Source organism: Oncorhynchus tshawytscha, linkage group LG25, assembly GCF_018296145.1.
Source record: "Oncorhynchus tshawytscha isolate Ot180627B linkage group LG25, Otsh_v2.0, whole genome shotgun sequence".
Classification (NCBI taxonomy): Eukaryota; Metazoa; Chordata; class Actinopteri; order Salmoniformes; family Salmonidae; genus Oncorhynchus; species Oncorhynchus tshawytscha.
The window spans coordinates 27,073,176-27,092,886 of record NC_056453.1 but is presented as its reverse complement, the minus strand read 5'-3'; the positions used below and the strand labels follow the sequence as shown (position 1 = coordinate 27,092,886).

The 19,711-nt window shown below is 41.8% G+C and overlaps 1 protein-coding gene across 1 annotated transcript in view; it reads left to right on the top strand.

The window, feature by feature from the left end:
- Window positions 1-19,109, top strand: part of oprm1 (opioid receptor, mu 1) — a 28,385-nt gene extending 9,276 nt beyond the window's left edge. The window contains exons 2-3 of the mRNA XM_024388154.2: window positions 15,998-16,365; window positions 17,145-19,109. Coding sequence (XP_024243922.1) covers window positions 15,998-16,365; window positions 17,145-17,677 — 901 coding nt within the window. The 3' untranslated portion in view covers window positions 17,678-19,109. The remainder of the gene's footprint in view (window positions 1-15,997; window positions 16,366-17,144) is intronic.
- The last annotated feature ends 602 nt before the right edge of the window (window positions 19,110-19,711 follow it).

The following is a 19,711-nucleotide window of genomic DNA, read 5'->3' as shown; positions in this document are numbered from 1 at the left end:
CAGTTTATGTCACACTGTGTTACGCTCAATATGTTGCCTCTCCTTATGATTAACTCCTGAGATCTATTTACAAGATGTAGCATGCTGTGTGATTCCTTACACATTTGGTTTCCGGAGCACTGCCCTTATTCTCATACGCAATGACTTTCCATCTTTATTAAGGGAGATTAATAATATTGGTCTTGAACAGTGCTTCACTTGATCTGAAATAGGTTCCAGGACTCATTTTGGGTGCCGGTACCACTTGTATTTAGGTGCATAATCCTTTTGTCTCATAATCCTTTTGAGATAATATTCTAGAAGCGGAACAGGAGCTCAAGCATTAGACAATTTGAGGTGTCAGTACTCAGCTCCGGTGAGCTCCTGCCCAAGTCAAGCACTGGTCTTGAAAGGTCATCAGTGGTGAACAATTATAGGTCCACCATTTCCTCCCTCCCATAGGAATGTCTTTCTTCAAGGTAAGATAAGGACAAGAATAGGCCTGTTCCTGAACAGTAAACATTTATTCACAGTATGATTGATAGTAGCTTTGTCAATGAATGCATTACTCATGTAGATATTTTTTGGGCCTCCACTCATTATATACTCTTGTCTTTGTTTTATCTGCCACTCAAATGATTATAATTCAGTGTAGGAGATGGAGCAAAACATGTCACACTACAGAAAAAAAAGAGTTTATAATCAGACTCATTACTGCTTTCTTTGGCTCCTATATTAACAGTGGCTTTTGTGATGTTTTTTGACAGAACATGTTTTTGACTGTTTGACATTTCCAACTGAATAACGTATTGTCCTTTTGACAAAGATTTTCTGTTTTAAAATGCTGGATACCACAGGGTTCAATTCTCGGGCCGACTGTTTTCTCTGTATATATCAATGATGTCGCTCTTGCTGTGGGCGATTCCCTGATCCACCTCTACGCAGACGACACATTCTGTATACTTCTGGCCCTTCCTTGGACACTGTGCTAACTAACCTCCAAACGAGCTTCAATGCCATACAACACTCCTTCCGTGGCCTCCAACTGCTCTTAAACGCTAGTAAAACCAAATGCATGCATTTCAACCGTTCACTGCCCGCACCCGCCAGCCTGACTAGCATCACCACCCTGGACGGTTCCGACCTAGAATATGTGGACAACTATAAATACCTAGGTATCTGGCTAGACTGTAAACTCTCCTTCCAGACTCATATTAAACTTCTCCAATCCAAAATCTAATCTAGAATCGGCTTTCTATTTCGCAACAAAGCCTCCTTCACTCACGCCACCAAACTTACCCTAGTAAAACTGACGATCCTCGACTTCGGCGATGTCATCTACAAAATAGCTTCCAATACTCTACTCAGCAAACTGGATGCAGTCTGTCACAGTGCCATCCGTTTTGTTACCAAATCACCTTACACCACCCACCACTGCGACAACACCCACCCGTAGCACACGTTCCAGCAGGTATATCTCACTGATCATCCCCAAAGTCAACACTTCATTTGGCCACCTTTCCTTCCAGTTCTCTGCTGCCAGTGAACTGGAACAAATTGCAAAAATCGCTGAAGTTGGAGACTTTTATTTCCCTCACCAACTTTAAACATCAACTATCTAAGCAGCTAACCGATTGCTGCAGCTGTACATAGTCCATCTGTAAATAGCCCACCCAATCTACCTACCTCATCCCCATACTGTTTTTATTTTATTTACTTTTCTGCTCTTTTGCACACCAGTATCTCTACTTGCACATGATCATCTGCTCATTTATCACTCCAGTGTTAATCTGCTAAATTGTAATTATTCGCTCCTATGGCCTATTTATTGCCTACCTCATGCCTTTTGCACACACTGTATATAGACTTTTTTCGTCTACTGTGTCATTGACTTGTTTATTGTGTTATTGGCTTGTTTATTGTTTACTCCATGTGTAACTCTGTGTTGTCTGTGTCACACTGCTTTGCTTTATCTTGGCCAGGTCACAGTTGCAAACTAGCCTACCTGGTTAAATAAAGGTGAAATAAAACAATAAATTAAAAATAAAGGAAAGACGTCAGAATATACATTGCCCACTTTACATTTTAATATTCATTAGAAGTTTAACTTGTTTGTACCAAAGGAACTCAACTCAAGTGTTTCCCCTACAATTGATTTCAATTGAAATGATTAAAGAGGCCCATGTTGAAAAACAATCTTGGATAAACACTGTCTTGGCCTGAATGTAATGGAATGCTGTATCAGGAGAAGATAATCACAGAGTCAGAGGACATGTTCCGGTTGTTCCTTAGCAACAAGCCTTCATTGCTATAGGCTACTCTGCTGCTCTGTTTCTGCGGTTATACTCGGGTTACCATTCATGTCATTCATTTCCTAAAATCCTAAAATGTTTTGTATATAGGCATACGATGCCATAGTGAGTTGCTGTGTATATTTATTGCCTATAAACACATACTAGATGTTTTCACAGTGACGACATAAATTGTAATGGCACTAATGAGGATGGAGCTGTCCGTGAAAAGGCATGTTTACGCCTACTCTATGTCAGCTGTCACTATGCATGTGCATTAGGCCTTACAACACGCCATGCACAAAAGCCACGTGTCAGCGGTGAACATCCCAAAGTATTTGCGAATTTGTTCCACTAGACATCATCTGTTGGCACTGAGGAATCAGAAAAGACAGCTGGCTGCGCAGGGATATCTGCTCTATTTGATTGGAGGTAACTGCCACCGGTGTGATCATGTCTGCCAGCCAAGCGGACCATCACACTCAGTAATTCCAGAGGCAGCTACCATGAGGCAGCTGAAGTGTTTTAGTGTTAAGCTGCTGTCTGTTTTTATCAGATGCTTTGATGACTGTGCTCCCTCTTTCATAGTGAACTAGTCTCCGCTAACTATAGACAGCGCTGATGGAGGAGGCCTCCTTCCCTTTACTCCCTCCTACACACTCCCTTGCTGGACGGCAGGTAGCCTAGCGGTTAAGAATGTTGGGCCAGTAACTGAAAGGTCGCTGGTTTGAATCCCTGAGCCAACTAGGTTAAACTATTGTTGTGCTTTTGTCCAAGGCACTTAACCCGAATTGGTCCTGTAAGTTGCCAGTAGTGGTGCGTGGGTAAAATCACTGGGGAAGAAAAGCTGAAAAAAAAGCCATATTACAACCTATGTGTTGTGATAATAACCTGTCAGTTCATTTGCGACCATGATAGCTTGGCCTAAGGCAGAGACAATAAGAAGACACAGTGGCAGAATACATTCAACCACACCTTTGTTTCATCACAAACCTGAGAGCAACGTCTGTCTGGTAGAGTCCACAAAGTTTATTGCATGTTACAAACACTTACATGACCTACCGCATGGTCAAGCAGGTTAATGTTTCGGACATTTTGGGGCGACTAAACAACTATTGATTTAGAACCACGAAGAGTTACTGAAAGTCACAAAGAAAACAGGAGCTGCCTCCACTATTGCAGCACCATTTCAACTTCAACATTTCAACATCATCAAATCACCTATACTTAGTATTTTACAGTGACAACTAAAAGATACCAAAAACAATGTAGTCCAATCAACGTAAGCTAAATATGATGTGGCTGTCTATGGTTTTGATTTCTCTCTCTCTCTGTGTGTGTGTGTGTGTGTGTGTGTGTGTGTGTGTGTGTGTGTGTGTGTGTGTGTGTGTGCGCAAGTAGAAAAAACATGTTGACTTACCCTACTTGTAGAGAAACGCCAATGCCATCCTCCTCTCTTTCCCGTCGATGAAACGGTCTATGACTTTGTCATACAGTACACACTTGTATTTTTTATTGTCTTAGGCTACCTGGCTAAGGTGCTCGCTAGCCTAACTTCCTTTTTATGGGCAACATTAACTAGTTAACATTAGCCTTCTACATCTAGATACATAATGAACTTCCATCCTTTCAGGCCGTGGGCACAATGTATTAATTTATGGTTGGATCAGAATCGCTGTTATAATTTTTGGCCAGTAGAATTAAGTAAAACCAGTCCAAATCCATATATCCATCCATGGCTAATTTAGGAAAGGGCCAATTTTAGCTAGCTAGCTAACCAGTGGACAACACAACGAGATGCAACAATTCAAGTTGTTTCTGTCGATGACGTATAGCTCTCGATGTGATGTGATTGGAGAGAAGCAAAATCCAAACTATCCTCCCTTGACACTTTTTTTGTTTTTTTTTGTTTTTTGGATGCGCCAGGATTCACAGTTGAGCTCACTCAATTTAGCTCAAAGCTGATTTGATATTATTTTATAATTTTTTTATCAAGGAAAGCCAAATGCTCACTGGCTTTCTTACCTTGCTATGGGCGGTAACAATGTCATACTCTTTTTGGCCTTCACGTTCCTTAGACAGAGGATCACTGTTTCGCTCACTCGGATGCCTTCTCCAGTGAGATACATTCAGCCTCTTGCCACATTCAGCCTCTTGCGAATTGAAGGAAAACTATGAAACGCAGAGAGACTAAAGATAAATAATTTCATATGGTCTTTTCTTGCTAAATTATTTGGGCATCCATGAATACACTCCACTATAAGTTGCGATTGGATAAGTGTGTTGACTGAAATGTAAATGTGACTAGTTTCAGGAAAATAGCCGTATGTCACACGTCACTACTTCACAGTAGCGCTATTTGAGCGTAAACTTTTTTTAAATCAGAACTTTTTTGGGGGCAGAAATTCCTTCTGGAACATGTGAACTTTCATGGGCCTTAATAACAAACTTGTATGCCATCTGTAAATACGAATACAATTGTTAAATTACAAGCCTAGTTGGTTTAGCCATGGAGAAAAGTTAGGCAATCTTCCCGCTAGCTGAGATAATGGCTGAGATAATGAGTGGGCTGGGCATGCCGAGAGATGAGATGAGTTTGGATTGGTCCACCATGTAGCGTGCTTCTGTCAATAATATGAGGTGGTCAGTTTGTGTTGGTAATCCTTTCTAACGCAGGTTTTATGAAATATATCACGTAGTAGATCTGCATAAGTGTTGCTCTCCACTTTCTGGAGGACCGAGTTTTGAAATCAGTTGAATGAATTAGAGTATGATAGCTAAGGAGATGGAGAATATTCTGGCATTTGATTGCAAATATGTAGACGGAGCCAGAGTGTCCAATGCGGAAGACACATTTCAGTTGAATACACTCAGTTGGACTAACTAGGTATCCCCCTTTCCCTTTCCCAGTTTGCGCTCTGAGAGCGAAACTCTCTGAATTTAGGAACGGCTAATCTGACAATGCTTGAGTCTATGAACGCCCAGAGCACACTCTGGCACTCCAGAATAAATTTACAAACACACCCGTTGTATAAACCAGCCTTTAATCTTGAAATCTTTGGTTGTTTAGTACATAGCCTCACTTGCGAATCCTTAAAGAGATGGGTGGGGTTAAAGCTTAGAAGGGTGTGAACGATGCTGAATGGGTGTAGAGAATGAGAGCTCTCCAAAAGGTACCAGAACATTCATGGCCCATTTTCTCAAAAGTGAGGTTTCAAGTTGTTGCAGGAATTAAATTCCTCTGTTTTAATACCCAATTAAAATCAAACACTCCTGTCAATTCATAAGGATTTGTATGACCCTTATTTGTATAAAATGGACAGAGCCCAGTCTTAAAGTCACCCAGCAGCTTTTATTCACGAGAGTACTGCTCCTTACACATTTTACCACAGGTTATAAACTTAAAATGACGTCATTAGTTTCAGTACCAGCCCGTGTCATCTCCGCTCTAGTACAAAGGCTGTATGGTTCTCACATCGTCTCTCCCTATTAAGATGATATATGACTGAGCTTAGGACAGCTGGTGTAGATAAGCCTTCTAGCCAGTCTGGCTATAAGTTAATTCATTTCTACCATGGTACATTCAGTCATTGTTCTAATTCTTGATTATATTTACACACATTATATTCAGTACTAGGATTAAAAATAAAATTCATACATATACAGTAACATAATAGCATTCTGATTAGTACATATACAGTAACATAATAGTATTCTGATTAGTCAGTCCTGATTGAAATGTATACATAATTAGTCATCATTGATAAAAATTCCCTTAACACAAGTTTATCAACTTTCAAAGCAGAATTACTTTCCTATTATTCCTCAACTGTAGTGAATCATAGATAATTTTCTACCTCTGGATAAACTCAATGTAAAAAACACAATTTAAAATTTTGCTGCATAAGATCGAATCGAGCCTGTCAGTCACAAATGGTGGAAGACTTCTTGTCCTATCCAAATTATAAGGCCCAAGTGACGTGCAAGACTCACTATGGTCAAATTTAATGGGAAAAGGTTGTTGTGGTGGCGTCAAATGGATTTTTCCTCTAAAAAATGATGCATACGGGTCTTCCGGGTGGTGCAGTGGTTAAGGGCGCTGTACTGCAGCGCCAGCTGTGTCATCAGAGACTCTGGGCTCGCGCCCAGGCTCTGTCGTAACCGGCCGCGACTGGGAGGTCCGTGGGGCGACGCACAATTGGCCTAGCGTCGTCCGGGTTAGGGAGGGCTTGGCCGGTAGGGATGTCCTTGTCTCATCACGCACCAGTGACTCCTGTGGCGTACCGGGCGCAGTGCGCGCTAACCAAGGTTGCCAGGTGCACGAGGTTTCCTACGACACATTGGTGCGGCTGGCTTCCAGGTTGAATGCGCGCTGTGTTAAGAAGCAGTGCGGCTTGGTTGGGTTGTGTATCGGAGGACGCATGACTTTCAACCTTCATCTCCCGTACGGGAGTTGTAGCGATGAGACAAGATAGTAGCTACTAAAACAATTGGATACCACGAAATTGGGCAGAAAAAGGGGTAAAATTTAAAATAAAATGTAAATAATAATAATGTTTAAAGGGTGCATATCTGCTTCCAACTCAAGAATGCCTGAACAAACCGTGGTTAGAGCGTTGGGCCAGTAACTGAAAGGTTGCTAGATCGAATCCCCGAGCTAACAAGGTAAAAATCTACCCCTGAACAATGCAGTTAACCCACTGTTTCCCAATTTGTAAATAAGAAGTTGTTCTTAACTGACTTGCCTAGTTAAATAAAGTTGACATTTTCTTTAATTATGTGAGCTACACATAAAATTATACTTGAAGGAAAATTGTTCCATGTTTGCGGCCAGGGACCTGTGGTCAATTAAATTGATACGCCTCTTGAAACCTTCCTTTTCGACTGTGCTAATTGGTAGCATGTCCATTTGTGATGTCTTTGTCTTTTCGATGTTTGCTTGTAGGGCATAAACGCTGTCCGTGTTGACTGCTTCGGGCAAACGTCCCTAGATTGGCTGGTGCTTGAGAAAAAAGGGTAAATAAAAAATTTTAAAAACACAAACAAAATGATACATACAGTCAATGTGTGATGGCTATTCAGTTCTAAGGACCTGACTCACCCGTAATCACTAAACCCAAATCACAGCACAAGAAATGTTTTCCAGAGGGGAAAAGAATCCATTTTAGATGGCTTGCCACTTCCATCCTATCTCTCTGTGCTGCACCAGAGGATTTGAGCGTAAAGGTCAGCACCGTAGGAGTAAATGTCAGTTAGCTTTTCTTTGCCGATCATTGAGAGTATCTCTACCACTCCTGCTGTCTGTAGAGAGTTGAAAACAGCAGGTCTGGAACAGGTAGCACGTCTGGTAAAGAAGTCCCGAGATATAGCTCGCCTAAGGCAGAATACCTCATAAGTTGTAGACCACACTATCTACCAAGAAAGTTCTCATCTATATTATTTGTTGCCGTCTATTTACCACCACAAACTGATGCTGGCACTAAGACCGCACTCAACCAGCTGTATAAGGCCATAAGCAAACAAGAAAATGCTCATTCAGATGCGCTGCACCTAGTAGCCGGGGACTTTAATGCAGGTAAACTTAAAACCGTTTGACCTCATTTCTACCAGCATGTCACATGTGCAACCAGAGGTAAAATAACTCTAGACCACCTTTACTCCACACACAAAGATGCATACAAAGTTCTCCCTTGCCCTTCATTTGGCAAATCTGACTATAATAAACACCTCCCTCTGCAAATTGGATCCTGGATTTCCTGACGGGCCACCCCCAGGTGGTAAGGCCCCTGTAATCATTACCATTTACCATGGGGCCCCTGTAATCCCTGTTCACCCACGACAGCATGGCCAAGCACGACTCCAACAACATCATTAAGTTTGCTGACGACAGTGGTAGGCCTGATCATCGACAACGATGAGACAGCCTATAGGGAGGAGGTCAGAGACCTGGCAGTGTGGTGCCAGGACATCAACCTCTCCCTCAATGTGAGCAAGACAAAGGAGCTGATTGTGGACTATAGGAAAAGGAGGGCTGGACAGGCCCCCATTAACTTTGACAGGGCTGAAATGGAGGGGGTTGAGAGATTCAAGTTCCTTGGTGTCCATATCACCAATGAACTATTATGGTCCAAACACATCAAGACATTAAGAGGCCACGACAATGCCTTTCCCCCCTCAGGAGACTGAAAATATTTTACATGGGTCCCCAGATCCTCAAAAACATCTAAAGCTGCACCATCGAGATCATCCTTACCGGTTGCATCACCGCCTGGTATGGCAACTGCTCGGCATCTGACCGTAAGGCGCTACTGAGGGTAGTGCGTATGGCCCAGTACATCACTGTGGCAAAGCTCCCTGACATCCAGGACCTATCTACTAGGCGGTGTCAGAGGAAGGCCCAAAAAAATGTCAAAGACTCCAGTCACCCAAGTCATAGACTGTTCTCTCTGCTACCGCACGGCAAGCGGTACCGGAGCGTCAAGTCTCGGACCAAAAGGCTCCTTAACAGCTTCTACCCCCAAGCTAACAATTAATTAATCAAGTGGCCACCCGTACTATTTACATTGACCCCCCCCCAAAAAAAATGATCTGGTAAATATTTTCTTAACTCTATTTCTGTAACGTTCGTCGTCCTCGTCTGAGGAGTATGAAGGATCGGAGGACCAATGTGCAGCGTGGTATGTATTCATGATGAATTTATTAAACACAGAACACTAAAACAAAAATAACAAAGAGAATGACACGAAACGAAACAGTCCTGTCTGGTGACATACACAAAGACAGAAAACAATCACCCACCAAACACAGGTGGGAAAAGGCTACCTAAGTATGATTCTCAATCAGAGACAACTAACGACACCTGTCTCTGATTGAGATCCATACCAGGCCAAACGCAAAACACAACATAGAAAAACGAACATAGACAACCCACCCCAACTCACGCCCTGACCAACCTAAAACAAAGACATAACAAAAGAACTAAGGTCAGAACGTGACAATTTCTTGAACTGTATTGTTTGTTAAGGGCTTGTAAGTAAGCACTTCACGGTAATACCTGTTGTATTCAGTGCATATGACAAATACAATTAGATTTTATTTTATTGGCTGTACTACATTGATAATAAGATGCTTGTTGGAGCTGTTAGAGTTCAGTGCAGCTTTTGACATTATCAATCATAATCTGCTGCTGGAAAAATGTATGTGTTTTGGCTTTACATCCCCTGCTATATCATGGATTGAGTTACCTGTCTAACAGAACACAGAGGGTGTTCTTTAATGGAAGCATCTCCAACATAATCCAGGTAGAGACGGGTATTCCCCAGTGTAGTTATCTAGGCCCCTTACTTTTTTCAATCACTAATGACCTGCCACTGGCACTGAGTAAAGCCTGTGTGTCTATGGACACTGATGACTCAACATTATACACATGAACTACCACAGCAAGTGAAATCACTGCAACACTTATCAAAGAGCTGCAGACAGCTTTAGAATTGGTGGCAAGTAATAAGATACTAAATACACTGAACAAAAATATAAATGCAACATGTTATGTTTCATGAGCTGAAATAAAAGATCCCAGAAATGTTCCATACTCACAAAAAGCTTATTTCTCTAAAATGTTTAGCACACATTTGATTACATCCCTGTTAGTGAGCATTTATCCTTTGCCAAGATGATCCATCCATCTGAGAAGCTGATTAAACAGCTTGCATGTTGTGCTGGGGATAATAAAAGGCTACTCTAAAATGTGCGTTTTTGTCACACAACACAATACCACAGATGTCTCAAGGAGCGTGCAATTGGCATGCCCACTGCAGGAATGTCCACCAGAGCTGTGGCCAGAGAATTTAATATTAATTTCTCTTCCATAAGCCTTCTCCAACATCGTTTTGGAGAATTTGGCAGTACGTCCAACCGACCTTACAACTGCAGACCACGTGTATGGTGTCAAGTGGGGGAGCAGTTTGCTGATGTCTTCGCTGTGAACAGAGTGCCCCATGGTGTCGGTGGTGTTATGATATAGGCAGGCATAAGCTACGGACAACAAACACAATTGCATTTTATCAATGGCAATTTTAATGCATAGAAATACTGTGACGAGATCCAGAGGCCCATTTTTTAAAGGTATCTGTGAACAACAAATGCATATCTGTATTCCCAGTCATGTGTGCGTTTTATATTTTTGCTCAGTATATTTAAAAAACTAAAAGCATTGTATTTGGAGGAAACCTGCTGAGCATGTGTATGCGACCAATAAAATTTGATTCAATTTTAAACCCTAAATCCTCAACTAAATCTTGTAATGAATAATGTGGAAATTGAGCAAGTTGAAGAGACTAAACTGCTTGGAGTAACTCTGGATGTTATGGTCAAAACATATTGATACAACAGTAGCTGAGATTGGATAATAAAGCTCTACTATTCTTTCTTGACATTGATATCACCAAAAAAACTCCTACGGGCCCGAGTTTTGTCACACCTGGACGACTGCCCAGGCATATGGTCAAGTGCCACAAAGAGGGATATAGGCTAATTACAGTTGTCCCAGAACAGAGCAGCACAACTGGCCCTTAAATATATATGGAGAGCTAACATCAATAGCATGCATGTACTCTCTTCTGGCTCAATGTAGAGGATAGATTGGCTGAATCACTACTTGTCTTTGTAGTGTTGAAAGCACTGGGCTGTCTATTCAAATGACTAGAACACAGCTCAGACACCCATGCATACCCCACAAGACATGCCACAAGGGGTCTCTTCACAGTCCCCAATTCCAGAACAGACTCTGATAAACAAACAGCACTACACAGAGCCATGATTACATGGAACTCTATTCCACATCAAGTAACTCATGCATGCAGTAAAATCTGATTTAAAAACAGATAAAACTACACCTTATGGAACAAAGATGACTGTGACAAGACACACACAGACACACACACACACACACACACACACGCTAGCACATGGACTCTACACAAGGTGGAAAAATCTGCCGTTCTTGCCCCAATAACAACTGCTCCGCGGGCGCTGATAACGTGGACGTCGATTTAAGGCAGCCCCCTGCAACTCTGATTCAGAGGGTTTGGGTTAAATGCAGGAGACACATTTTGTTTGAGTGCAACTGACTAGGTATCCTCCTTTCCCTTTCACATTGTAATATTGTTGTATGGTGGTATTATATATTTTATATTGTAGATATGTAGTGGCGTAATAAAGTTATATGGTGTACTGTTTGTTTTTTTGTGTGATGTAAGTGCCTCAATATGTTTATACCCCAGGAATACTAGCTGCTGCCCTATATTATTTCCCCTTATATTGGGAGCCATCTTTTCAGTTTATCTCACTGGAACTGTTAGGTAATCATCATTTTTTTGTCTGGGAGACTCAAGCTTCACACAGAAGACAGACATGATCAACAATTAACCCCAGCTGTGTTTTATGGTCTTGTTATAGACAGCAATTTTATGTTCCAGAATGTGCAATACAAAACATCCATCAGACACGGACTGTGCATTAGCAGACAATGTTATGCTTAAAGGTCAAGGCATCCAGTTCCGTGTTTACATCCATGGCTTATGTACAATGCATGACTCCATGCTCAAACTGCAAACATAGCTGACAAAAAAGGAGTTATCTTTTAAAGTAAAATAGTTTGATTTATTTTGGCATACATGCCCCAGCTATCTCAATCTTCAGCCAGGATTCAATCCACGTGCAATGCAGGATCGACAAGGCAATTTCCCTGACGTTCTCGGAGATTGCATTCACTGTAAACCCTGCTGATGTCAGCTCAAGTGTAAATGACCTTTTAAGTGTAATTTTAACTGACTTGTCCGGAAAGACCAATGCAGATCCAAACGCGACTTCTGCAGTAGAGAGAGAGAGAGCAAGAGGGAGAGAAATGGTATAATTTATGCTGCCGTTCTTTGCTTTTCACGAGAGTGGTGCGTGTAGCTTATTTTTGTGGTTGGTCAATCATAAGTCCTCAAAACAGCAATAGGCTACAGTCATAGAGCCTCCGTTTGGGGCAAAGTTAGGAGATATCTACTCAGATGAAATGAAAATGATGTAATTAAAAGTTAAAGGAGAATAATCTACAATGACCAAGAGCCAATAGGTAGGCTGCTACTTTATATTCTGAATTTAGTTGTAGTTTGTAACTGTGTAGGGCGAATTAGTGTTACAGCCTCAATTAGCCTAGTTAGCTAGCTAGCTATCTTTTTTTTTTTTTAACTTTTTTTCTCCCTAATTTCATAGTGTCGAATTGGTAGTTACAGTCTTGTCCCATCGCTGTAACTTCCGTACGGACTCGGGAGAGGCGAAGGTCGAGAGCCATGCGTCCTCCTAAACACAAACCAGCAAAGCCACACTGCTTCTTGCCACAATGCCGCTTAACCCGGAAGCCAGCCACACCAATGTGTTAGAGGAAACACCGTAACCTGGCGACCGTTTCAGCGTGCATTGCGTCCGGCCTGCCACAGGAGTTGCTAGTGCGCAATGGGACAAGAACATCCCTGCCAGCCAAACCCTTCCCTAACCCGGACAATGCTGGGTCAATTGTGCGCCGCTCCATGGGTCTCCCAGTCGCGGCCCGACTGCGACAGAGCTTGGACTCAAACCAGGATCTCTAGTGGCACAGCCATAGACCACTGCGCCACTCGGGAGGCCCTTAGCTAGCTATCTTAGCTATCTTAGCTATCTTACCTTTGCCCAGGTTGATGCAGTCAAGACAGGTACTAAGTAATCATATTGATTGATAAGTAACCTAGCTACAGTATGGCAGCTATTAGTCTACTATAGTGGAAGTCAGCTTCCTTGGTTGCCGTCTCTCATCTCTCCCTCCCTCCTCCTCCCTGTTCCTGTGTCACTCGCTCACACTCACAGTAGCCTAGTCACACAGCACGTCCCCTACTAGAGCATCACCTCACTCTCCTCTCCCTCACGCTGTATCAGCTCTGGGTAATAAAGTAGCTTACAAAATGACGTTTTTGCTGCTTCCCTCACTCGGCTCATGTCTGGATCCGGCCAGATCTAGACGGAACTGGTCTAGTTGACCTCGGGTCCATTTGGGACGGGTCTCTATATTTAAAAAAAATATTGATGCATATCTGGTCCGGATGGTAAAGCCCCATGTCCATTTCGGGAACGGATCCAACTTTTTGGACCCATGAAAGCCTCTAGTACGTTAGTGCATTCGTGCGTTTGTCAAATGCGATATTTCAAACAGAACTGGATCGATTTTGACTAAATGTGGGTAAATGATGCGTCTTGCATTAGAGATCTGGCATTTATCAAATTACACTGATTGGCCAAATGGTGGCGCTATAACAAGAGATTGAAAATGCTTACTTTGAAAGGTCATGCTCCTTATCCCATTTGACTTAAAGTCATGAAATCTGGTACATAGGTCCTTCTCCTCATAAGGAACACATTTGCCTCAGGGACCCATAGGCTGGCCATGATGCTTTTTTTTTTAAACACTTAAAGTGCTACTCTTCTGGCACCGAATTACCAATTTGCACAAAACATGATATGTGGCATCTATGGACAAAGGTCTCAACACAATTTTTTCCCAGACTAGTATCTTAAACAACATGGCCGCTATGGATCAATAAACAATCCGTGGGCATGGTCTGGTATATAAATGGATATAAATCAGTCAAGGATAACGGTATTGTAACACATGTTATAAACACTGTCAAGATTCATCATATGCAAGAAAACTAATATCGATCACACGGTGGCCTATAGCAGGCACATGTTTATATCTCTTGATCTGTTTGACTGTTTGGTGAAATTTGGAAAGCCTAATTATCAAATGTCATTTAGAATATTTTACTCTGGAAGGTTGATAAACGGAATCTTGGCCCGGTTTCCCAAAAGCATCTTAAGGCTAAGTTCATCGTTAGAACCTGCGTAGGAGTATCATTAAATCTCGGAGCTGTTTCCCAAAACCATCTTTGCTAACGTTGCACTTGAAAACGCTCAGAAGATCTCCACTAAATATGGTTTATCTGTCTCTCTGTGACTGCCGAAAACTTCTGAATAAAGTTGACTACACATACAAAGGTGTAATGTCTTTGCACAATTGATACAAACAATCATCGTATAAAAAAAACGAGATGACTGCAAATATAAATACAGTAGGCTATAGGCATTTAATGTTAAATTGAGTTCTATTTTGCTACTTGTAGGCTACTGTAATTTGTGTCAATATATTTCATGATTTATTCTTATTTAAATTGCATTGTGCGCAATGGTGTGCCAAATCGGCGATTTAGTGCATTTTTTTCAGGTAAGCAGTAAAATAAGATGAATTGATATTTTCAGCAGTAGGTGGTAACATCTCTATAGGAGTTGATCCGTCGTCAGTGTTGTGAAATAATTATAATGTTAAGGTAAGATTTGAATGGAGAAATCTGATCCGAGAGCAGAACTCCCTTTCCTATCAGCATCGATACACGCTCCAACGGAGTGAAAACCTACAGGAGGGTAGCTCTCCAGGAACAGGGTTGAAGAGTTCTGACGTAAAGTATAGAATTTGAACTTGCCATTTCTTGGTTGAGAGTGCATCAATGTTTCTTCAGTGGCACTAGGCTCATACTAATTGCTTGGAACATACTGTATATTAACACACTGAAAAAAATATGGGTTTGGTTAGGGTCCACTACAGTGTTGTTACCTGGGGTACAAAAACGTCAAAGTTACACTTCACAGGTACACATATGAACTCCATGATACAGATTGGTACCTTGTAGGTATAATGGGAAATTTTTCTACCCAATATTTTGAATATAAGGCACGATCATCACTCCGGTTTGAAATATAGGTGGGGGCAATGTACTGGTGGGGCTCATTAACATAGATGGGGACTTGGTCAAATATGTGTGTATTTGTGGAAGTGTTTGACGGTTATGCCGATAAAAGTAGAGCGTCTCCTTTAACGTTGACTGTTCTGCAAACTTTGTAAGATAATGTGTCAGTAATGAGGTGCGCTGTGAAGAGGTTATTGTGTATTTGCCAGTAACTTAATGGCAACATGTGAATTTGTCAGATCACAACTGATTTCACATGTGGAACTATCATGTGGCTTTTCTCTCAGGGAAAGAATGTTTCAACAGAGCGCTAAATGACGTTTCCATGATAATCTGTTTATTTAACATTTATTAGAGTACTTTAACAGACATGTGCAACTGTTGTATTAGATTTGAGTCATTTAGCAGATGCTCTAATCCAGAGCAATTTAACAGTATTGAGTGCATACATTTTCATACTGTTTTTCGCACTGGTACCCCGTGGGAATCGAACCCACAACCCTGGTGTTGCACATATAGAGTCTCAGAATCTGTCTAGCTACTTGTGTACATTTTTAGAATCTCCCATGACATGCAATGCAATAGTATCATCCTAGTAAGTAACTCTCCGTAAAGAGAAATTGGATTATAGTTAATTGACAGTTGTTTGTGTGTCAATACACCATTCATCTGTATGTTTGTAATATCAATTCCTTATGAATCTATTGCAATATTTTGTAATCCTGTTCTGGTAGGCATGACTTGACTGAGTAACTGAGGCACAGCGGTTGCCATGAACGGCAGAGTGAACCAAAGATATTTCTGAGTCTGAGTTTTCCGATAGACGAGTTGCTGTCCAGATTATTTTTTTCTGATAAGCACACCCTAATTTGGTCTCTTAATTTTTATTTTTGTATGTTGTCTTTCCAGATACACTAAAATGAAGACCGCCACAAATATCTATATCTTCAACCTGGCCTTGGCTGATGCACTAGCCACCAGTACGCTGCCCTTCCAAAGTGTCAACTTCCTGATGGGGACCTGGCCGTTTGGAGACGTGCTGTGCAAGATAGTGATATCCATCGACTACTACAACATGTTCACCAGTATCTTCACCTTGACCACCATGAGTATTGACCGTTACATTGCAGTGTGCCACCCCGTCAAGGCCTTAGACTTCCGCACGCCCCGTAACGCGAAGATTGTCAACGTGTGCAACTGGATCCTGTCCTCTGCCATCGGTCTGCCTGTCATGTTCACCGCCTTAACTACTGTAACCGATAACGGCAAGTACGACAGTACGTTTCCCCCTGCTGTTTTTCTTTTATCCTCAGTTATAGATATCCTATCCGTAATGTTCGTGAGCATACCACAGCAGCGAGAGTAACAATTATGTTTGATAGTTATTTCTGTGAAGTGAACGGAAAGCCAACGGAATTTAAGCACTTTGCTGTTCTACACATGGTCTGGGTCTGTCATAGAGAGAAATCGAGTGCCACGTTAGCTATGAAACATGTTTTTATTATCAATAAGAACACTTTCAGATCCTTTATTTAGGTTTACATGTGACACAAACTCATTAAATTGTTTTGCAAGCGTTCATCCCTAATTGGCCTTAATGTAGGCCTCCAAATTTAGTCATCAATATTATGCTTTAAAGATGGTATATATGGCCATAGACTAGCAGCTACCACCAGGCATAATCTTCAGAAAGTTTGTGCATAATTGTAGTAGTAGTAGTGGAATAGAAACTTGTCACCAACATTGGTGATGCTTGATTCCTGAATTAGGTTTTCAAAGTGCCTGTCAAAATCTTCTTAGCTCTTGTTATTGGTTAGATGAGAATAGATCGTGTTATTTGCAGTCTCATGATGTATCTGATGTCAGCCTGAGGAATACAAGCTGTCAGCACAAGCTTGTTTAACAAACGAAAACATAACTGACTTTTATGTTTATAATTTCGAGCAATGCTTTGTGGCCTATATACTGTAGTTTTATCTACCTGTGAAAAATACTGCTGTGAGGCGTTGATTTCCTCATATGCTACATTCGTTCAACTGTGTCTTCACATTTTCAGGAATCATCGACTGCACTTTGATCTTCCCCCACCCATCCTGGTACTGGGAGAATCTTCTGAAGATCTGCGTCTTCATCTTTGCCTTCATCATCCCCGTCCTCATCATCACCGTGTGCTACGGGCTAATGATCTTGCGCCTGAAGAGTGTGCGCATGTTGTCCGGCTCCAAGGAGAAGGACCGCAACCTGCGCCGCATCACCCGTATGGTCCTGGTGGTGGTGGCCGTCTTCATCATCTGCTGGACGCCCATCCACATCTACGTCATCATCAAAGCCCTTATCAATATCCCCAACTCCCTGCTGCAGTCCGTCACCTGGCACTTCTGCATCGCTCTGGGCTACACCAACAGCTGCCTGAATCCTGTCCTCTACGCCTTCCTGGACGAGAACTTCAAACGCTGCTTCCGCGAGTTCTGCATCCCCTTGAGTCCTTCGATGCTGGAGCTGCAGAATTCTTCTCGTACCCGCCACCACCACCAACACGAGCACCACTCCAGCGCCAACACGGTGGAGAGGTCCAATCAAGAGGTATGACTAGGTATGGAGATGTTGTCGTTAGACTCATGCTGCCAGCCCAACGACGACATGATCTCGGAAGTCACCCAGGTAACCACGGTGCTCTGACACAAAGCTCTGACACGTAATGCGCCAAGATGCTGAAATGCAACGTGGCATGAGCATCTATGTTGCTGTCGCCTCTTTCTGGCAAGGCTGACAAATATCTGAATGTAGAATAGCGCTCAGCGTAAGGCTTTCTGTCAGGTTGCATTATTAAAATGTTGAACTTTGGTCTGAACACTGAAATGAACCAACATCAGCTGTTATGTACACAGTAGGCTATCCTTTTAGACTGGTATACTGAACATACTGAAAATTATAAATTGGCCATGTTTTGAAGTTGTACATTGTTTGTTTACAATTACATTATTGTTTGCTTCAAGAGTCAATGGCTATATATCACAAATTTAAAAGTCAGAAAATGGATGTAGCCTACCAATCACAGACTGCAGCTTTAAAGCTGTGTATAGCTGCTTTTATATGTTATATGATCTGTGCTAAATTGTTATGTATTGTATGTGTATGTGAATTGCCTTTAATGTAGCCCTGCAAAATATCCAAACTGAAAGTGATTTAAAAAATATATAAAAAATATATATACTGTATATATGATTACATTTAGTTATTATCAGATATTGTATTGAATACTGTTAGTCATTTTTAACAGTGCTTGGCAGAACTTGCACACCTGCAAAAGGTTCCATCAACATGATAATGCTGCTTTATCAACGTCAAGTAACTGAAATATTTATTGATATTTAAAACGGATATATTACAGTGCTTGCAAGTTTACGGAGATAAAGTCCTAACCATTGGGTTGTGGCAGACCTGGGTTCAAATACATGCTTAATTAAAGACATGGTGACTTTGGTGAAAAAAGACATGGTGACTTTGACTACTAAGTCTTTTTTAAACCTCTCACTTTGGGCTGGATTTGCAAATGTGTAGTTCATAAATCCATCATCCGTAATCTATGAGCAGAAGTACTGTTTTACGTCAATTAGCCACAAAATCCTTAGTTGGAAAGGGGCTATTTTCTGGAAGCTGTGCTGCGCCTTGTTCCCTACATTTTCCCCCGTGTGGGCCAGCCCCCTAGCATTTCAAGTTTCAGCCAATGAGCTTCAACCCCTCACCATACGAGTGACAGCTATCAAGATGCACGTGATTCACCCACAGCAGAGCAGAGGGAAACAGCAATGATGTGGTGCACATATTTGCACATATGTGACAGTACGCAATTTTCGGGAAAAACAGTTTTGGCTCGTGAGCGCTACTTTCAGAAGTACTGGCTAAAAAGTATTGAAAAGTACTGGAGAATCTCTTTTAAGTATTTGTATTTTAAATACTTACAGTACACTGAACAAAAATATAAACGCAACACGTAAAGTGGTGATCCCAGAAATGTTCCATGTGCACAAAAAACTTATTTCTCAAAAATGTTGTGCAAAAATGTGTTTACATCCCTGTTAGTGAGCATTTCCCCTTTGCCAAGATGATCCATCCACCTGACAGGTGTGGCATATCAAGAAGCTAAACAGCATGATCAGTACAAAGGTGCACCTTGTGCTGGGGAAAATAAAAGGCCACGCTAACATTTGCAATTTTGTCAAACACCACAATGCCACAGATGTCTCAGGTTTTGAGGGAGTGTGCAATTGGCATGCTGCCTGCAGGAATGTCCACCAAAGCTGTTGCCAGATCATTTAATATTAATTTCTCTACCATAAGCCGCCTCCAACGTCGTTTTAGAGAATTTGGCAGTAGGTCCAACCGGCCTGAGAACCGCAGACCACATGTATGGTGTTGTGTGGGCGAGCAGTTTGCTGACGAAAAAAGTGCCCCATGGTGGCGGTGAGGTTATGGTATGGGCAGGCATAAGCTACAGACAACTAACACAACTACATTTTATTGATGGAAATTTGAATGCAAAGAGATACCGTGACGAGATCATGAGGCCCATTGTCATGCCATTCATCCGCCGCCATCAACTCATGTTTCAGCATGATAATG